Source organism: Leuciscus leuciscus, assembly GCF_965113295.1.
Source record: "Leuciscus leuciscus genome assembly, chromosome: 7".
Lineage (NCBI taxonomy): Eukaryota > Metazoa > Chordata > Actinopteri > Cypriniformes > Leuciscidae > Leuciscus > Leuciscus leuciscus.
In genome coordinates, this window is record NC_138731.1 from 9,351,632 (window position 1) to 9,369,512 (window position 17,881).

General features: G+C 40.0%; 1 protein-coding gene across 2 annotated transcripts in view; it reads left to right on the forward strand.

Annotated features, from left to right (window-relative positions):
- Positions 1 to 16,384, forward strand: part of pde11a (phosphodiesterase 11a) — a 100,065-nt gene extending 83,681 nt beyond the window's left edge. For both annotated transcript variants that reach the window (XM_082176089.1, XM_082176088.1), the window contains exon 20: positions 12,326 to 16,384. In XM_082176089.1, coding sequence (XP_082032215.1) covers positions 12,326 to 12,520 — 195 coding nt within the window. In that variant the 3' untranslated portion in view covers positions 12,521 to 16,384. The remainder of the gene's footprint in view (positions 1 to 12,325) is intronic.
- The last annotated feature ends 1,497 nt before the right edge of the window (positions 16,385 to 17,881 follow it).

The window sequence follows — 17,881 nt, forward strand, 5'->3', positions numbered from 1 at the left end:
GTCCTGCACTATTTCCTTTAAGGCGGGTAACACAATCCCCACAACAGAACCTGCCGTCTTTATAAGTTTATTAAACTTATTCTTCTCCTTTTCCAACAGTCCCCCTCCCCAACCTGTGATAAAGTACAAGACCACAGATGAGACTAGAGAACGTCTTAAGGCCCGTACACACCGGGACGAATTTCGCGCGCGATATTCGCCGACGTTTAACGCCTCGTGACTAAACAAAGGGCGCCAATGTGAGTGTTCACACCGACGCGAAAAACGCCACGCGTAAAAGCGTAATTTTTTTTTAAACGCCTCGGGTTCGTTTTTTTGCTTTGACGCGCTGCGTCAAAAACTATCCGACCAATGAGATTGACGCTTTTGCTCACGTGTCTGGAGCTTCTGAAGTTACAGTAAAACACAACTTGGGGGCGCTCAAACACAAAACGGTCTTGCCGAGCACACATACGTAACAGCGAAGAAGATATACGCCAAGTAGCGTCTACACTGCCCATAGACAGACACTGCCGGGAAGAAATGACGAGGAAGATGCAAGGCAAGATGAATGTAGAGCTGCTGGTCTCGTTGGTGTCGGAAATAAAGAACTATATGACAAACGCGACAGCGACTACAAAAATCTTGTTAAAAGAGAACTGTTATGGAGTGGCAGAGTATATACTGTTATGGAGTGGTATTGCAGAGTATATACTGTTATGGAGTGGTATTGCAGAGTATAGACTGTTATGGAGTGGTATTGTATTTCTGTTTTACATTAAGCGCCATCTAATGTCAGGGAATGAATTTGCATGGAAAAACACTGGCGAATAACGCGCGCCGATATTCGTCCCGGTGTGTACGGGCCTTTAGGTAGTACATGACAAACCCCAAAGGATCTCAGTCGCCTTAACAAATGAATACAACTTTGGCCCTTCTTATAATGTATTGCCAGACCAGTTGAGCTTGTTGTTCAAATATACACCCAGATACTTGTAAGTTACAATCTCAACTTCTGACTCTCGTATATTCACTGGAACCACTTGCTGAGGAAATCTGCTAAAATCAACCACAATTTCCTTTGTCTTACTAGCATTTAGCCTGAGACCGTTTTTCTCACACCAGTCCACGAAACTCTTTAATAGCTCCCTATATTCACTCTCATCATGGTCCGTTATACAGCCAACCAGCGGCGGTTTCTTCATTAGGGCGATCGGGCGACGCACCACCAAAGTGTGAAAGGGACTTTTTCAATCACAATCTCATTCAACCACTAGCAGTCACTCACTGTTGTTCTGCCTCTGGATATAGTCCAAACAGCGCCAAGTCACGTTCTGTGGAGTACCGCCTCTTTTTGGGCGATTTCACTATGGCCGAAAATCGCCCAGAGTGTTCCCATAGACTTACATTCAAAGATTTTTTTTCCAAACTGCAGGCACTGCAATGCATTCTCTATGGGTTCCGGGAGGGCTCGCACTAACGTGCTTTCGTCATCATACGTAAACTTCACTTGTGCAGCGATTGGTGGAAACAAAAATACTTCTAATAATATTTAGCCATAAGCTGAAGTGACATCCAATAATTTCCTCAGTGCATAACTTACATTTCACGGACATATTCTCCATCTATAAATGTTAGAAAGTCAATATTTCCAGTTTGCTGTCATGTCTGGGCGAGCTTTCTGCAAGCTAAACTTCCGTGAACGAGCGCCGCCGCGTGCATGCGTGCCGAACAGACGGAGCGCAATAGAATAGGATCGCAATTATTCTGACTAAAATATACATTAGCACTAAATTATAAATATATTTAGCTAAAATATTTGTTGTTGAATATTTGTTGTTGTTGGTGAACATAAATGTGCTAGAGAATTTCAAACCTACAAGTATATTTTTATGTTATTAGCTTTGTTTTAATTTTTTTTTTTAATTTTTTTTTTAAGTTTAGTAAATTTAACTACTTCTTTAAAAAGCATTATTTTGTTTTTAGATTGTAATGTTGCAATGTTAGAATGTAATGTGATTTGATCCCTTTTTTGGATAGACTGCAGATAGACAGCAAGGTTACACTATGTTTGTTTTTATAACCTTCAATATGAACATTGTTTGTAGGACAATATTGATCAGGATATTACTTTTTTTATTTTTTTATGAAATACTGTTTTTTTTTTTTTATTCAAATAGAAAAATAAGAATTAAATACTCAGATTATACCATACATCGCCATTTAGCCCAAAAATTCAGATTTATTTGGCAATTGGCTATTTCCCAACCCTACCGGCTGAAGTTTAGGCTAATGATAGCTACATTATTATCACTGTTAAATTGTTATTTAACAATTAGCCTACATTCAGTCCTGGATTAATAATTCAGTTTGTTGCGCCCCCCCCAATTTTTTTAGCACCAGCCGCCACTGCAGCCAACTATTGCTGAATCATCAGAAAATGTCTGGAGATGACAGGATTTAGAAACTGAAAATCTGATGTATAAAAAGTAAACAAAAATGGAGCTAAAACGGTTCCTTGAGGGACTCCAGTGCTGCACTTCACTACTTGAAACACACAGTCCTGCGTCCTCACATACTGTGGTCTATTACACCGTGTCCTAACTACACGCGACTCAATGCTGCGACGTGCGATAAAAGGTATCTTTTCCATGTTAATCAGAGTGTTTGTCCTAACCAGCCGCGACGGTGACACGCGACGTCTCTATTATAGAAACGGTTTATATTTTTCTGTGACGTCGCACTGGAATAACAAACACAAAGTGTGGCGATGATAATCTCAGGTCCTGTTTATATGCTTTATTTAATGTTAAAAGCGTGTAATGTGACTTTGAATATCATTTAGTGCTCCAGCTTTGAAGCTGTAAAAGCAACAATGGATAATTGAAATCAGATCTTGAAATTAAACAAATGGAAACAAGAATGTTCAAACTGTGAACAAACAAGTGTATTCTTTGACAAAGAATTGTTTTAGTAACTCAGTAGCCTATGTATTTTTTAATAATGTTTAAATAGTGTAATATTTGTGAATTTGATTATGTACTTATCCATTTTCATGCGAGTGCCGTCAAGATTACTCTCTGTTGCCGGTGTTGTGCCGAATTTCGACCCCCGCCAAATTATTACCCCCCTAGTATTGGTAGGTTTAGGATTAGCTGTGGGGGAGGGGTTAGGATTAGGGGTGGGGTTAGGATTAGGCAATCAGGTACTGACTTCAACGAGGGGGGTAATAATTTGGCAGGGGGTCGAAATTCGGCACAACACCTGGCGTGCACTCGCCGCGAGACTCCGCCCACACACTGTTCTGATTGGCTGTGGGTTTTGATTGATTTTGACACATTTCACACAGTCGCGTCGCGTCTAGTGTGGACAGACTGCTGGAATCTTATCACATCGCGTCTGGTTAGGACATGGTGTTAGAGAGATAATCAGTTATCCAATTGACCATACTCTGATGTACTCCAACATTTTCTTACTTCGTAGAAGTGAAGGCTGAATAGTGTTAAATGCACTAGAGAAGTCAAAGAATGTAATTCTGACTGTGCTGTCCGGGGTCTCTAAATGACTTGAAGATTTATGCAAGAGATAAATAAGTGCATCATCCACCCCAACACCAGTTTTATAAGCAAACTGTAGTTTATCCTTTTACTGACTTTAAATGGTTTAATACCAGTCTCTCAAACACCTTCATTAACTGTGCTGTTAAAGCAAGTGGTCTTCCATAAAACGAGTACTTTTTCCAAACGCAAACTCAAGTTAAAAATATAATGAACCACTCCACAGATCTGATCCGCACAGGACTTAAGGACTCAAGGATTAATACCATCAGGACCTGGAGATTTCTTCATCTTAATTCTCCTTAACCATCATATTTAGATCTTTCCAAACCTCTCTCACGTTCTTTTGTTGTAAGTGTCGTTTTAACTTATAACTCTCTTTCACCTCTCTAACGTTTACATTAATAACCTCTCTTTTGCTCATCCTTATCACCCACTAGAAAGGCCCTGTTTTTCTGGTTTAATAATACTTTTAACTCGTAGGTACTGTGTTATCAACACAAAAGTTCATATAATCTGTAATGCACTCAGTTAAGAATCAGATCAGAATCAGAATCAGAAAGAGCTTTATTGCCAAGTGTGCTTGCACCCACAAGGATTTTTTCTTGGTACTGAAGCTTCCAGTGCACATATACAAATACAAATACAACAAGAAACATAGTAATACAAATTCTAAGAATAAAATATATATATAAAAAAAAATATATATATATAGTATAAAAGTAAAAAAAGGGGTCACAGTTGGGTTTAGTCCGAATAAACATTTACAGATTATGAACATATTTACAGTATTTTGAGTAGTATGAATAATATAAGTATAAATATCACCTGAGTTAGAGAATATTACACTAGACAGTGGGAGTCTAGTGCATGTTACAGATTATGAACATATTTACAGTATTTTGAGTAGTATGAATAATATAAATATAAATATCACCTGAGTTAGAGAATATTGCACTAGACAGTGGGAGTATTGCACTTACAGGCATATGCATTGGGGGGCATGTTAAGTGTTCAGAAGGGAAATGGCCTGTGGAAAGAAACTGTTCCTGTGCCTGGATGTTCTTGTGGCCAGTGATCTGTGTCGCCGTCCTGACGGTAACAGTTCAAACAGGGGGTGTCCAGGGTGAGTGGAGTCTGTGATGATTTTACCTGCTCTCTTCCTCACTCTGGAAGAGTACAGGTCCTGGAGGGTTGGCAAGGGGGCACCAATAATCCTCTCTGCTGTCCGGACTGTCCGTTGTAGTCTCCTGATGTCCGATTTGGTAGCTGAACCAAACCAGACAGTGATGGAAGTGCTTAAAACAGACTCAATGACGGCTGAGTAGAACTGGATCAGCAGCTCCTGTGGCAGATTGAACTTCTTCAGCTGGCGAAGGAAGTACAGTCTCTGCTGGCCCTTTTTCACAATGGAGTCAATGTGATTTGCCCACTTCAGGTCCTGAGAGATGGTAGAGCCCAGGAACCTGAATGACTCCACTGCTTCCACAGTGCTGTTCATGATGGTGAGAGGGGGAGTGCTGGGGATTTTCTCCTGAAATCCACAATCAAATCCACAATCATCAAATCCACAATCAGACTCGTCACCATTTTGGATGAGACCGATGACGGTGGTGTCGTCTGCAAATTTCAGGAGCTTGACAGAGGGGTCTTTAGAAGTGCAGTCATTAGTGTACAGGGAGAAGAGCAGTGGGGAGAGAACGCACCCTTGGGGGGCGCCAGTGCTGATGGTGAGGGTCCTGGATGTGAGCTTCCCCAGTCTCACTCGCTGCTGCCGGTCCGTCAGGAAGCTGGAGATCCACTGACAGATTGAGGATGGCATGGAGAGCTGAGTCAGTTTGGCTGTGAGAAGATCAGGGATGATGGTAATGAAGGCCGAACTGAAGTCCACAAATAAGATCCGTGCATAAGTCCCAGGTCTGTCAAGATGTTGCAGGATATAGTACAGTCCCATGTTGACTGCATCATCCACAGACCTGTTTGCTCTGTAAGCAAACTGAAAGGGATCCAGCAGGGGTCCAGTGATGTCCTTCAGATAGGCCAACACCAGTCTTTCAAACGACTTCATGACCACAGACGTGAGAGCGACAGGTCTGTAGTCATTAAGTCCAGTGATTTAAGGTTTTTTGGGAACCGGAATGATAGTGGAGCGTTTGAAGCAGCAGGGAACTTCACACTGCTCCAATGATCTGTTGAAGATCTGCGTGAAGACTGGGGCCAGTTGGTCAGCGCAGGCTTTTAGACAAGCAGATGAGATGCCGTCTGGGCCTGAAGCTTTCCTAGTCTTCTGTTTTTTGAAGACTCGGCTCACGTCCTCCACACAGACCTTAAGCTCAGGTTGGATGGCAGAAGGGGGGAGGAGAGGGGTTGCAGGAGGTGATGGTGGATGTGTGAAGTGCACATCAGAGCGGGTGTGAGGTGTGAGTCTGGGCTTCTCAAACCTGCAATAGAATGCATTGAGAGTGTCAGCCAGTTGTTGATTCTCCACAGATCGGGGGGATGGTGATTTGTAGTTGGTGATGTTCCTCAGGCCTCTCCAGACTGATGTCGGTCGTTGGCTGAAAACTGTTTTTTCAGCTTTTCAGAGTAGCTTCTTTTAGCAACTCTGATCTCCTTTGTCAGTCTGTTTCTGGCCTGGTTATACAATATTTTATCCCCACTTCTGTAAGCATCCTCTTTGGCATGACGAAGCTGTTTGAGTTTCCCAGTAAACCATGGTTTATCATTAGTGAATGATAAGAATGTCCTGGTAGGAATGCATGTATCCTCACAGAAACTGATATATGATGTTACAGTATCTGTGAGCTCATCCAGATCGGTGGCTGCAGCTTCAAAAACAGTCCAATCAGTGCAATCGAAGCAGGCCTGTAGATCCTGCTCTGCTTCGTTGGTCCATTTTTTTACAGTCCTTATTACAGGTTTAGCGGATTTCAGTTTCTGCCTGTAGGTCGGTATAAGATGAACCAAACAGTGATCAGAGAGCCCCAGAGCTGCCCGTGATACGCATTCTTTATCATGGTACAGTGGTCCAATATATTACTGTCTCTGGTAGGACATGTAACATGCTGTCTGTATTTTGGCAGTTCACGGGAGAGATTTGCTTTGTTAAAATCCCCAAGAATGATTAAAAGAGAGTCTGGGTACCTTTGTTCCATTTCAGCTATATGTTCAGCCAGCTGTTGTATCGCCGCGCTCACACACGCGTCTGGAGGAATGTAAACATTCGCGAGAATGAATGAGGAAAACTCCCGCGGCGAGTAGAAAGGTTTACAGTTTATGAAACGCACCTCTAAGTTAGGAGAGCACATCTTCTTCAGTGTTGTTACATCTGAACACCAACTTTCGTTAATGTAGAAACACAATCCACCACCTCTCGTTTTCCCCGTTAGTTCCGCGATGCGATCCGCTCGGAACAGCTGGAAGCCCGGCAGATGTAGTGCGTTGTCCGGTATGGCTTCACTCAGCCAGGTTTCAGTGAAGCACAGAGCAGCGGAGTTTAAAAAATCCTTGTTATTGCGGGTGAGGAGAAGAAGTTCGTCCATTTTGTTAGGAAGAGATCGGAGATTCGCAAGATGAATACTCGGGAGTGCAGTGCGGAGGCCGCGCTCGCGGAGTTTAACCAGCGCGCCAGCGTGCTTCCCGCGTTTGCGTCTGACCGCGCGTTTGAACAACACCGCTGCCCCTCCGACGAGAATGTCCAGTAAAACGTCTGAGTAATCAAAATCTGTAAAAACGTTGTCTAGTGTGTGTTTCCTAATGTCCAGTAGTTTGTCTTTGGTGAAACTGATAGGAAAAGAATGACTAAACGCAGAACAAACCAACAAAAACAACACAATAACCGGAGAGCTCCACACCGAGGCAGCCATCCGCGGCGCCATCTTGGTTTCATATCCAAGCTATCAATGTCCTCATCAATGAACCTCCCAATCAGTTGTTTCAAAACAATCCATTACTGCTTCATAGACTGAATCAGACCATATCTCTCAACTGTTCTTATTACTGGCGTTTGCTTCATTACAACCGGCACATAAACAGGCCTAATGTACTAAACAAGATTATGATCCGATCGTCCCAATGGAGGAAGCGGTGAAGATCTTCAGGCCTCTTTCACATTTGCAAAAAAACAAGTCCCAAGATTTTCTTGTCTCTCGTATCACAGTCCACATACTGAGTAAACGTGGGGAGAGTATTATGTAGAGATGTTTGGTTAAAATCACCAGAGATAGTAATCAGTGATTTGGGATATTTTAACTGGCTGTAACAGTATTAATATATCCACAAGCATTAGTCACATTGGCCGAAGGAGGGATATACACCGCTATCGCTATCACAGAAGAAAATTCTCTTGGCAAATAGTACGGCCTCGCATTTCCCATAATAATCACAGGTAAAAATGGTTCATGTCGTCTTTTCTTCAGTCGGTGCTTTACTCCAGTGCAATACAATGATGATTGCGAGATTAACAAATAAACCATATTTGACACTCATGATTTTTCTAATAAATGATGTCTGGATAATCAAGTAAACCTGCTTCAGTCCAGTAAGTGTTCATCTTGAAATATTACTAACAATTTCGAAGTTATTCTTGCGTTTACTAGATAAAATCAGAGCAGATTTGACAGCAGAAAGACTTGCGAAGCTCGAGCTGAAGGAGGATGTTTGTACAGTTATACTGAAAGACTTTTACTGGGTAAAACAGTGTGAACTATCCAGAGCCGATCAGCCCTATACGCACACTACGCAAAGTGCGTAGGGCCCCGCAAATTACTCAAGGCCCCGCCTCCCCCTCGTGTCAAAGCGCGTCAATCAATGTTTACAATATCGATGAGAAAATGAAGCGGAACTATCCTTATGGTCACGAAAAGAGAGAGAAAACAACACCATAAGAGTTCATTGCGGCAACAGTTATCAGGCAGACTTGTGACCAGTGTTGTGTGTAACGCGTTACAAAGTAACGCGTTACAGTAACGTAACTACTTTTTTGGGTAAAAAGTAGTGTAACGTGTTACTACAAAAAATTTGGTAACGAAACGTAGTTCCTTTTTCAATTCGGCGCAACGTTACTTTTCCCATGGATATATTTGACAGCGACACTGCCTCAGCTGCGCGCTTGAGAGAAGAGAACTGTTGAGAACTGAAGAAAACGATTTAGTTTCATATTTATGTTTAAATTAAATTAAATAAAAAATTTGCGCAATATATCGGGAGACAAATGGAGTGTGGAGACATGATTTTGACCACTTTATTAAGTTTGTTTTTGTAGAAAACCTGTATTTAAAGTGAATTTCGTTTTGTATTAATTGTATCTTAATTTTAATCAATGTTTTATCAACCAGTTGGCTGAATTAAATAAGAAGTAAATTAAAGAAAACTATTTAGTTTCATATTTATGTTTAAATAAAATAAATAAATAAATAAATAATTTAATCTATGTTGATTATATGAAAAGTGAAAAGCATGAGTAAGATCATAATTTTGTGCAATATATCGGGAGATAAATGGAGTGGGCAGACATGATTTAGACCACTTTATTAAGTTTGTTTTTGTAGAAAGACTTTCTTTAAAACGAATTTCGTTTTGTATTAATTGTATCTTAATTTTAATCAATGTTTTACCAACCAATTAATTGCCTGATTTTAATAAATAAGTAAATATGGCATGCAAAATAATCATGACGGCACCAGCGCGTGAACTGGAGCTCCTCTCCATACTGTAAATTAACCGAAACTCATAAGCTACTTGTCTCACAGACCTGAGAAATATATAGAAAGCTTGAATATGTGTACTTTAAAAAAAATTAAAAAAAATTCTCTCAAAATCTCTTTTTTTTTTCTCCTACTCCCTTGATAGAGTGAGTCGTATGTCTGAAAACTAAGCTTATGTCTTCTATATCATTTTGTCCTATGTTATCAAGACGCGATTCGCACCGGTGTTAGAGAGCAGGGAAGCTTTATTGGCTGTTGCCGAAATTTAAAGTTCGGTGGATAGGGGAAGCGGAGCGGAGAGAAGTGGCGCGAGCACGCGGCTCATCGCGGAGTGTCGCACTCTACCCCATGATGCAGAGCCGGCTGAGAATAAAAGTTGCCGCACACAGCAGCGCCAATGAGAAGGACTTTTTTTCTTTTGAAATTGATACTATTTTTTATAATAAAGACAAGAGCACAAAATAATTACCTGTTAGCCTATGTCCTCCATTGTATAACTTTATGTCTACATATTTAGGAACAGATATTGGGTTCTGCCCAAAGTCAAGCAACATAAAAGTAACGTAAAAGTAACGAGTAACGTAAAAAGTTACTTTCCAAACGGGGTAACTAAGTAAAGTAACGGATTACTTTTTTAAAAAGTAACGAGTAACGAGCAAACACTACTTTTTAAAAGTAACTTCCCCAACACTGCTTGTGACTCTCCTCTCAAAGTTTGATGTCAGCAAAGAACAGTAGGCTAAAGTTAAGTTGATGTGAGTTGATTTATTATGTTTAATAAACGACAAAGGAAAACGGTGTTTGTTTATAAACTGTAGCTCGGAAAAGATAACCGCGTCGCGCGTTAACATGCGATCATATCATATGAACGTGCATGAAATGAAACGCGCACTTTCCAGCAGAAACATCTGTTGTGAGTCAGGACCAGTACAATACGGGCGTGATGGCACTCCTCATTATAGTTTTAAAACAAGACGATGATTATCTAGTCGCTCAGTCAAGGTTTAGTTACAACTCTGCCCAAATGCAATATGGAAAGCAATGTATTGACATTGACTATTGATAGGCTCCATTGAATTTAAAATGTTGATTGGCTGGAGATTCTGGTCAATATGGATGCACATCCCTCAGTAAATAATAACCATCAAGAATCAAGAGTATCAAGAATTACTTTTATCATTTAAAACACAGTGACATGCTATGGCGCCATTTTAGCTTTTATTCATTCACAGGATAATTATGCATTTTTGATATCAATAATTCAATTTGTACTATTTAAAATGTGAATTCTTGATATTAAGAATGAACTTTTTACTAGTAACAATGTCTTCTGATATCAGGAATTACATTTTCGCTACAACTAGTTAAAGGAGGGATTGTAGTGGGAACACTGGGGTGTCAGGTGTGACTGTGTGGCAATGGCAAATGGTTCATGGCTCACGGGTCAGGTATAAGGGCCCCTAAACAGAATTTTGCTTAGGGCCCCAGGGAGGTCAGGATCGGCTCTGGAACTATCAGTCAGAGACAGAAGGACTGGAGGAGATTTAGTGTCGATCATTTAGACGCCTTAGAAATTGATACAAATATAATAGAGAAGGCTTTATATTGTTATATCAGCTTGATAACGAAGTGAAGTACAACATCAAAACTAATTTCTATTGAGAATTAGCCTGTGAATAAACTCTCTTCCACGATGCCATGGTGTTGCTAAATGTGGTTGTTAAGGTGTTCTCATATGCAGTTGCTAGGGTTTTCCGGCTGGTTGCTATGGCATTACTTTGCTAAGTGGTTGCTAGGGTGTTTTAGAGGGCTACTTACTTGCTCAAGTCAAAAGAGTCCAGACCAATGTCTCTGATATTCTGGTCTACAGATGTGAATCTAAAAGGGTGTGTATTTGGATCGAATCACTATAACACTACAAACCGATCTTGCCACTAATTAAATCTCTGAATTGAATCTCCTGCCTTTTTCAACCTTTAAGCCTGGCCAATAATTCCACATGTATAAATGATATTAACCAACCAGTCAAACTATTACAAATCAACTTATATGAATTATAAAGATGCATTAAATGAGAAGCTGGGCAGATTTCTAAATTGTGTGTGTGTGTGTGTGTGTGTGTGTGTGTGTGTGTGTGTGTGTGTGTGTGTGTGTGTGTGTGTGTGTGTGTGTGTGTGTGTGTGTGTGTGTGTGTGTGTGTGTGTGTGTGTGTAAAGAATACTGTCAGCCACACACTCTGCGGGAGAGCAGGAAATGTGTGGGAGTATTTTTGCCTTGACCCTCCATACTATCTCACTCCTGTTCCTCTCGTTTTACACTGATCCTTTACTATTCCTCACTGTTATAAGAGAGGGGGCGCTATTACACATCTTCTGACAGAGTACAGAATCTCGGGATCAAAATACAGGTGAAGAAGCAGAAACAATACAAAAATAAAGGGTTAGTTCACCCAAAATCTTTAATTCTGTCATCCTTTACTCACCTTCATGTCGTTCCAAACCCGTAAGACTTTCATTCATCTTCAGAACATATTTAATGAAATCTGAGAGAGTTCTGTCCCTCCATTTACAGCTACACAACTACCAATTTGACGCTTCAAGACGTTCATAAAGAGATCTTAAAAACTATTCCATGTGAATTGAGCGGTTTAGTCCAAATTTTCTAAAGAGACATGATCGCTTTATATGATGAACAGATTGAAATTAAAGCTTTTATTCACATATAAACATTCATCAACTCACACATCAGAAACAGAAGCTCAAGCATGTTCTGTTCATCATATAAAGCAATCGAATCTCTTCAGAAAATGTGGACTAAACCGCTTTATTCAAATGAATTTGTTGTAGCGTCAAAGTGTCACTTGCAGATCTGTCAATGGAGGGACAGAAATCTCTCAGATTTCATAAAAAATATCTTCAGTCTTGTTCTGAAGAAAGTCTCTGACATGAGGGTGAGTAAATGATGACAGAATTTTCACTTTTGGAAGTAACCGTTTAACTTCACTTGTGAAAGTAGGAGAGTAACACCTACTATTTTCAATTCTAAACACTAACTAATCAACTCTTTCTCTCTCTCTTTCTCCAGACTTTTGCCAAACTAAACCCCAAACTACAGCCGATGGTTGATTTGATCAAGGCCAATCGTGCCAAATGGGAAGAGCTCCACCACAGACACCAGCGCAGCCAGGAAACCCCCCGCCCTGGAAGCCCACGTAACGCTGAGGTCCCAGCAAACAGCTGCAGCTGCGTGGACACTAGCGACGGCGGCCCCGTGAGCTAACCTGGGGAAACTCCACACGCTTCTCTCTGACCCGCAGCAATGCAGACGGAGGGAGTTTTGACCTCTGCTGCACGCTTCAAACCAGCAGCCATTACCTCACTAGCGCCCGCCATCGGGCATTTGCTCTGTCTGTGAGCACTTCAGGCAACTGCGACTGAGTTTGCGTTTGCATTCGTCTCCATAGTGCAAAGACTGCACATTTAGCTAGCAATGACTCGTTAATGTGGAGAATCTTACGGATGTGTTTACGCCCTGGAAGCTACTTTAGGGCTAGCATGCTAACTTAGAGACTCTATCGTGTGTGTAAGTTACTTTCAGCAGGGACTGTTTGAGGAGGATTGCCACCGTTTAAAAGGTATAATAGTGTATTTTTCCCTTTGTAGCTTTGATGATGTTGAATGAGCACATATACTGAGCACTGGAGCTTGGTTCTGTACTGCACATGTCATGTGAAGGAATGACTAATGCAGGATTTGACTGTATTTTTTGCCTTTCTTGTTATAGCTGATGTATTTATTCCAGGATCAGGGGTTTGTGCTCTTGGCGATGCTTGCGATGCAAATCCGCTCCAGCGCTGTACTCTGTGCCTTGGTAAAACCCCCATGATAATGCATGCATCGCATACATCACAGTTCTCTCTAGGTCATACTTTATCATCATGTTTTTTTCCTCAAGTCTTGGGCCTGTTTCACTTCACGCAGCAAATCAACGGCAGCCGCCATGAAAAGTGAAAGTTCTGTCATTTACTCACACTTGTGTTGTTCCAAGTATGACTTTCTTTCTTCTGTGGAACACAAAATATATTTTGAAGAATTGATCGCTCTTGTCCATGGCGTCAGAAGAACACAAAAGCACGCTTAAGGCCCATTCACTCCAAGAACGATAACTATAATGATAGCTATATTAGCGTCCACACCAGCCGACAGTAATGTTCTGTTCATTATAAGCACGTGCTGCAGTTTTGTCGTCTGCCGCTGTAAATGCTCATGCTCTTTAAAGCAGGATGGATTCTGATTGTCAATGTTTTTATTGTTCATCAGCTGAAAAAATATATATAATTCTGAAAGTGATTCAAACAATCTCGTTCCTCTGTGCTTTTATCGTTTTAAGTTTTGGTGTGGACTTTTTTTTTTTTGCACAAAAATTGTTGTGGACAATTTTTACAACTATATCTTTATCGTTATAGTTATCCTCATTGGAATAAACAGGCCTTAAAAGTCATTTATATAACTTGTGTGCTACATTCCTGAAGCCATACGACAGCTTTGTTTGACTGAATGACCATATACAACTGATTTAAGCCGTTTATTGCAATAGTTTAACTTTAGCTCATGGGAACTTTAGCTTCCTTTAGCTAATTTAGAATTGGCTACATGCTTGACAGTGCAAGTTGCCTCGGGTTTCCATGAAGTTTTAATTACTTTTTACTTATTAATTACTTTTTGGATGTAAATGTGATGCCTCTCCTCATGTAAATTATATTTCATGACGATAAAGTTTGTAATAATTCTGACTGCCTGCCGATAACCATTTCATAAATGATGGCAGTTATTAAAGGAAACACTTAACATAGTAACCCTGAAACTCAGAGCCACAGTTCTGTGACGTAGACGAACGCTGTTGGACTAATGCTGGAGTGAAACAGGCCTTCAATTCCCTGGTTGTTTAAACCTCATGAAGCAGTTCAGACTAGGGCTGCATCTGAAATCACACACTTCCCAACTATTGTGCGAAAAACAGTATGTGACAAGAGTAGTATGTCCAAATTCATAATATTCGAAAAACAGCAAGCGAGAAGTCCCCGGATGAGCTTCTACTTCCAGTGAGATTCTTAAAGGTGCAGTGTGTATATTTTAGCGCCATCTAGTGGTTTGGTTGCGAATTGCAACTAACGGCTCAGTCCACCGCTCAGCCCTCCCTTTCGAAGAAGATACGGTGGCCAAAACAGGACAAACATGTCGTCTGAGACAGCAGACAGTAGCCAGTCAAGCAACGAGGTTTCTTCACAAATATAGAATAAGAAATTATAATTAATTATTCAGTAAAACGATGTTATTGCGAATATTATTACTTGTTCATCATTGTGTCAGTGTTTTATACGCTGACTTTAGCTAGTTTTTTTGCATACAACAGTTTTCACTTAACGTTACATTGCTAAAGTTGGACTAAAAATTGTCCAGCAGAAAACAGGCAACTTAACCATCCTTTTTAAAAAAAATTTCCTGCATCAGCATCTTCCATCTGGAAAAAGCCACACCGATGTTAATCCGGAATTTCTGGCATCGTCTGTCACGACTTTGTTTGGCTGCATCATGTTTTCTTTTCTTCGCCGACGAAGATTGACGCTCTGCCGGCTCTTGTGCAAAATAATACGTGTGGTCATCCATTTGTTCAAATTTCACTACTAACGTTACTACTTCTACTTCTAGTTGCATATTCAACATAGTGACGGTGCAAGTTGCCTCTAAAAACACCAACGAAGAAGAAGAAAAGCAACAGAGTGACGAAACGCGCTCTGTAGAGAAGTTTGTCCGTTTAGGGCCACTGTAGAAACATGGCGGCGCAAAATGGCGACTTAACGTGTAAGGGGACGCGCGGTGTGTGTAGAAATGGCTCATTCTCATTCAAGGTAATAAAAACATAACGGTTCATTAAGTAAGGTCTTTATACACCACTCAAAACATAGTTATGTATATTATAATGCATTTTAGACAATAGATCCTCATAAATTATACACACTGCACCTTTAAGTGTGCATTCAGTGGACACTTTACTATCCCATGAGGCCACGGGAGAGGAGTTATGAATGGCAGGGAAGCGTTGGTCACGTGACAGTGACAACATGGTGGACAAAGTCTGTCTGGATTTTATACTACACACATTCATACCATATTTAACCTATTTTTTAACGGTCACAAGGTAATTACTTGTTCAAAAGAAGTACCTACTCAGAGAGTGTGTGATTTCAGACGCAGCCGATGCCTCGTGTTTCGTTCTTCATCTTCATCCTCTCATCTCTGTGTACTGGATTACCTCAAACCCAACTGTACTCATCACAGGCCCACACACAACCTGCAGATTCACACAGGACTCCTACACATCTTCCACCCCCTTGCATGTTTTCTTATTAAATATTTTGTCAAATTTTCAGCTACTATAGAAGTGCATTACTCTCTTCCACAGAATTCCACTGCTTTTCCCATAAAATGTGTGGGAAATGTCTGCAGATCTGGACCTACTACTAACTTCAGACTGCTTTTGTCAGTCACCTTTTTTCATTAGTGATCTTGTGAAATTGTCAGTCTAATCTGAGACATGTATGTGCCTTTACTAAGTGAGAAAATCTTCTTCGATACACACACGCATTCACTTCATCCTGTTCTCATCCTCTCTTCCAGCTGGATGAGTCGAGAACATCTCCAGTCATATATTTCACCCCAAAAGGGAAGAAATAAGAAAGCCTAGATTTGCATAAAGGACAGAAAGATGTTTTGCATTACATTTTCCCGACAAGCAGTGTGTCCAGATGTTGTACGTTTGCTTTTGTTTGTAATTCTCATTATTTTTGATGATTCTATTTAGATTCTCATTATAATACATTTATAAGAATCATCCTGTCTGGTCACAATTATTATTAGTATTTATATTTTTAATCTGAATGCTTAATAATAACACACAATAGAAATAATATAGTAATTACAGTAAAAAAAAATTCATTTTATTTCATCATAAAAGTGATTGATTCACTTTTTCATTTCTTTGTGAGATTCATCAACATACAAAAGCACAGTACCATGGAAATTTACCAGCATTACATCCAACTGGCTCCCATCCAGCTGGTTTATGGATATTTCATATTCAATACCACTGTACAACTGTTAAATTCATGTTCAGAATGCTTTTTCCTTAAGGGTTTCACTGGTCATCACAACTCGGGATGTCTAACACCACATTTGAGGTTTATGTATTACATACTAAAGTTCACAGTTGGAGAAAAACGTCCAAATATCTTTAAATCTAAATGCAGATTCTCTACACAACTGGACGCTTATTATCCAATCTTTTTATTTTCTGTTTTCCCGAGTGAAGGGACGAATTCTATAACTATACCGTAGTATTTTGGGAAACCCCAAATACTTATTATTTTGAAACCCTTATTTGGGTTGTCATGGATGGACCGGCTGTAGGGAGAAACTTGAGAGACGGCTTTCTAAGCTAAATTTATATACTGTAAGACGTAATTATACAAGTTTTTAAGTTGCTGTTCATTCATTTACTGTGATCAAACATGTACTAAGATAAATCTGCACTTCCAACACTCTTAGAAGAAAAGGTTCTAAATGGAATCTTTAGGGTTCCGTCAGGCACTTCATATAGAACCTTTTAGGAGAATTATTTTATGGATTTACTTTTGATTCATTCATTTGGTTTTAACTGATCTTTTTTTATTATTTTTTTTTTTATTAAAGGGGTCATGAAACGGATTTTTATTTTATTTTATATTCCTTTATAATTTTCATTCTTTATAATAGGTTAATTTATAAAGTTAATAAAGTTTTTTTGCACAAACAAAATGCAGAAAAACTATTATTTTCAACCCTCATTCTGCCCCTCTGTCTGAAATGATCAGTTTTAAAGCGCGGCTCCTTTAAGACTTGTCAGTAAACGGCCACTGTTATGATTGGCTAACGTCATTGCATTGGGAACGGTATCAACGGCGCCTTGCTATTGCGCGCGAGTAAGTGTTTTGAAAACATTATCCATTTAAAGCCGTCATTTACAGACAAAACATTATGAAATCCTTTAACTACAGTTTGTGATGCAGCTGCTGTCAGATCCAGTACAGTTGCTGCTTCATCTGTCAATCAAAGTTTCTTTGAACTATTCATTTCTCTGCCTCGTTCACAAAACAAAACGCTTCGAACAAACATATAATCCTATAAATAACATTAAAAAAACAGAGACGGAAACGAGATGTTTAAACTGGACGAAAGCAAAAGTTCCTTCACTCTTCCGTTTATCCTGTTGTCTGCAGACTCAAGCACGTATACGTCAGAAACTGAACACACATCTCTATACTGTCTCAGTGTAGACAGCGTCAGTGATTATAATGGCTTCTGTTTGCTTTTGACGTGACACTCACATCCACTGTAGGCAAACGCCAGCCGTTAAGTGGGCGGAGCCTATGATGCGATGATATAAAACTATTCGTCGATGTCTTGCTCAGAAGGCGGGCATATGCAAATGTTTTTGCTCATTGCTCATCACAGCTTGATTAAATAAATGCTTTGATTATAATGAGGCGGATGTTTTAAGCTATGAAACTTGCAGGATGTTTTAATGACACAGTGTCAAAATGTC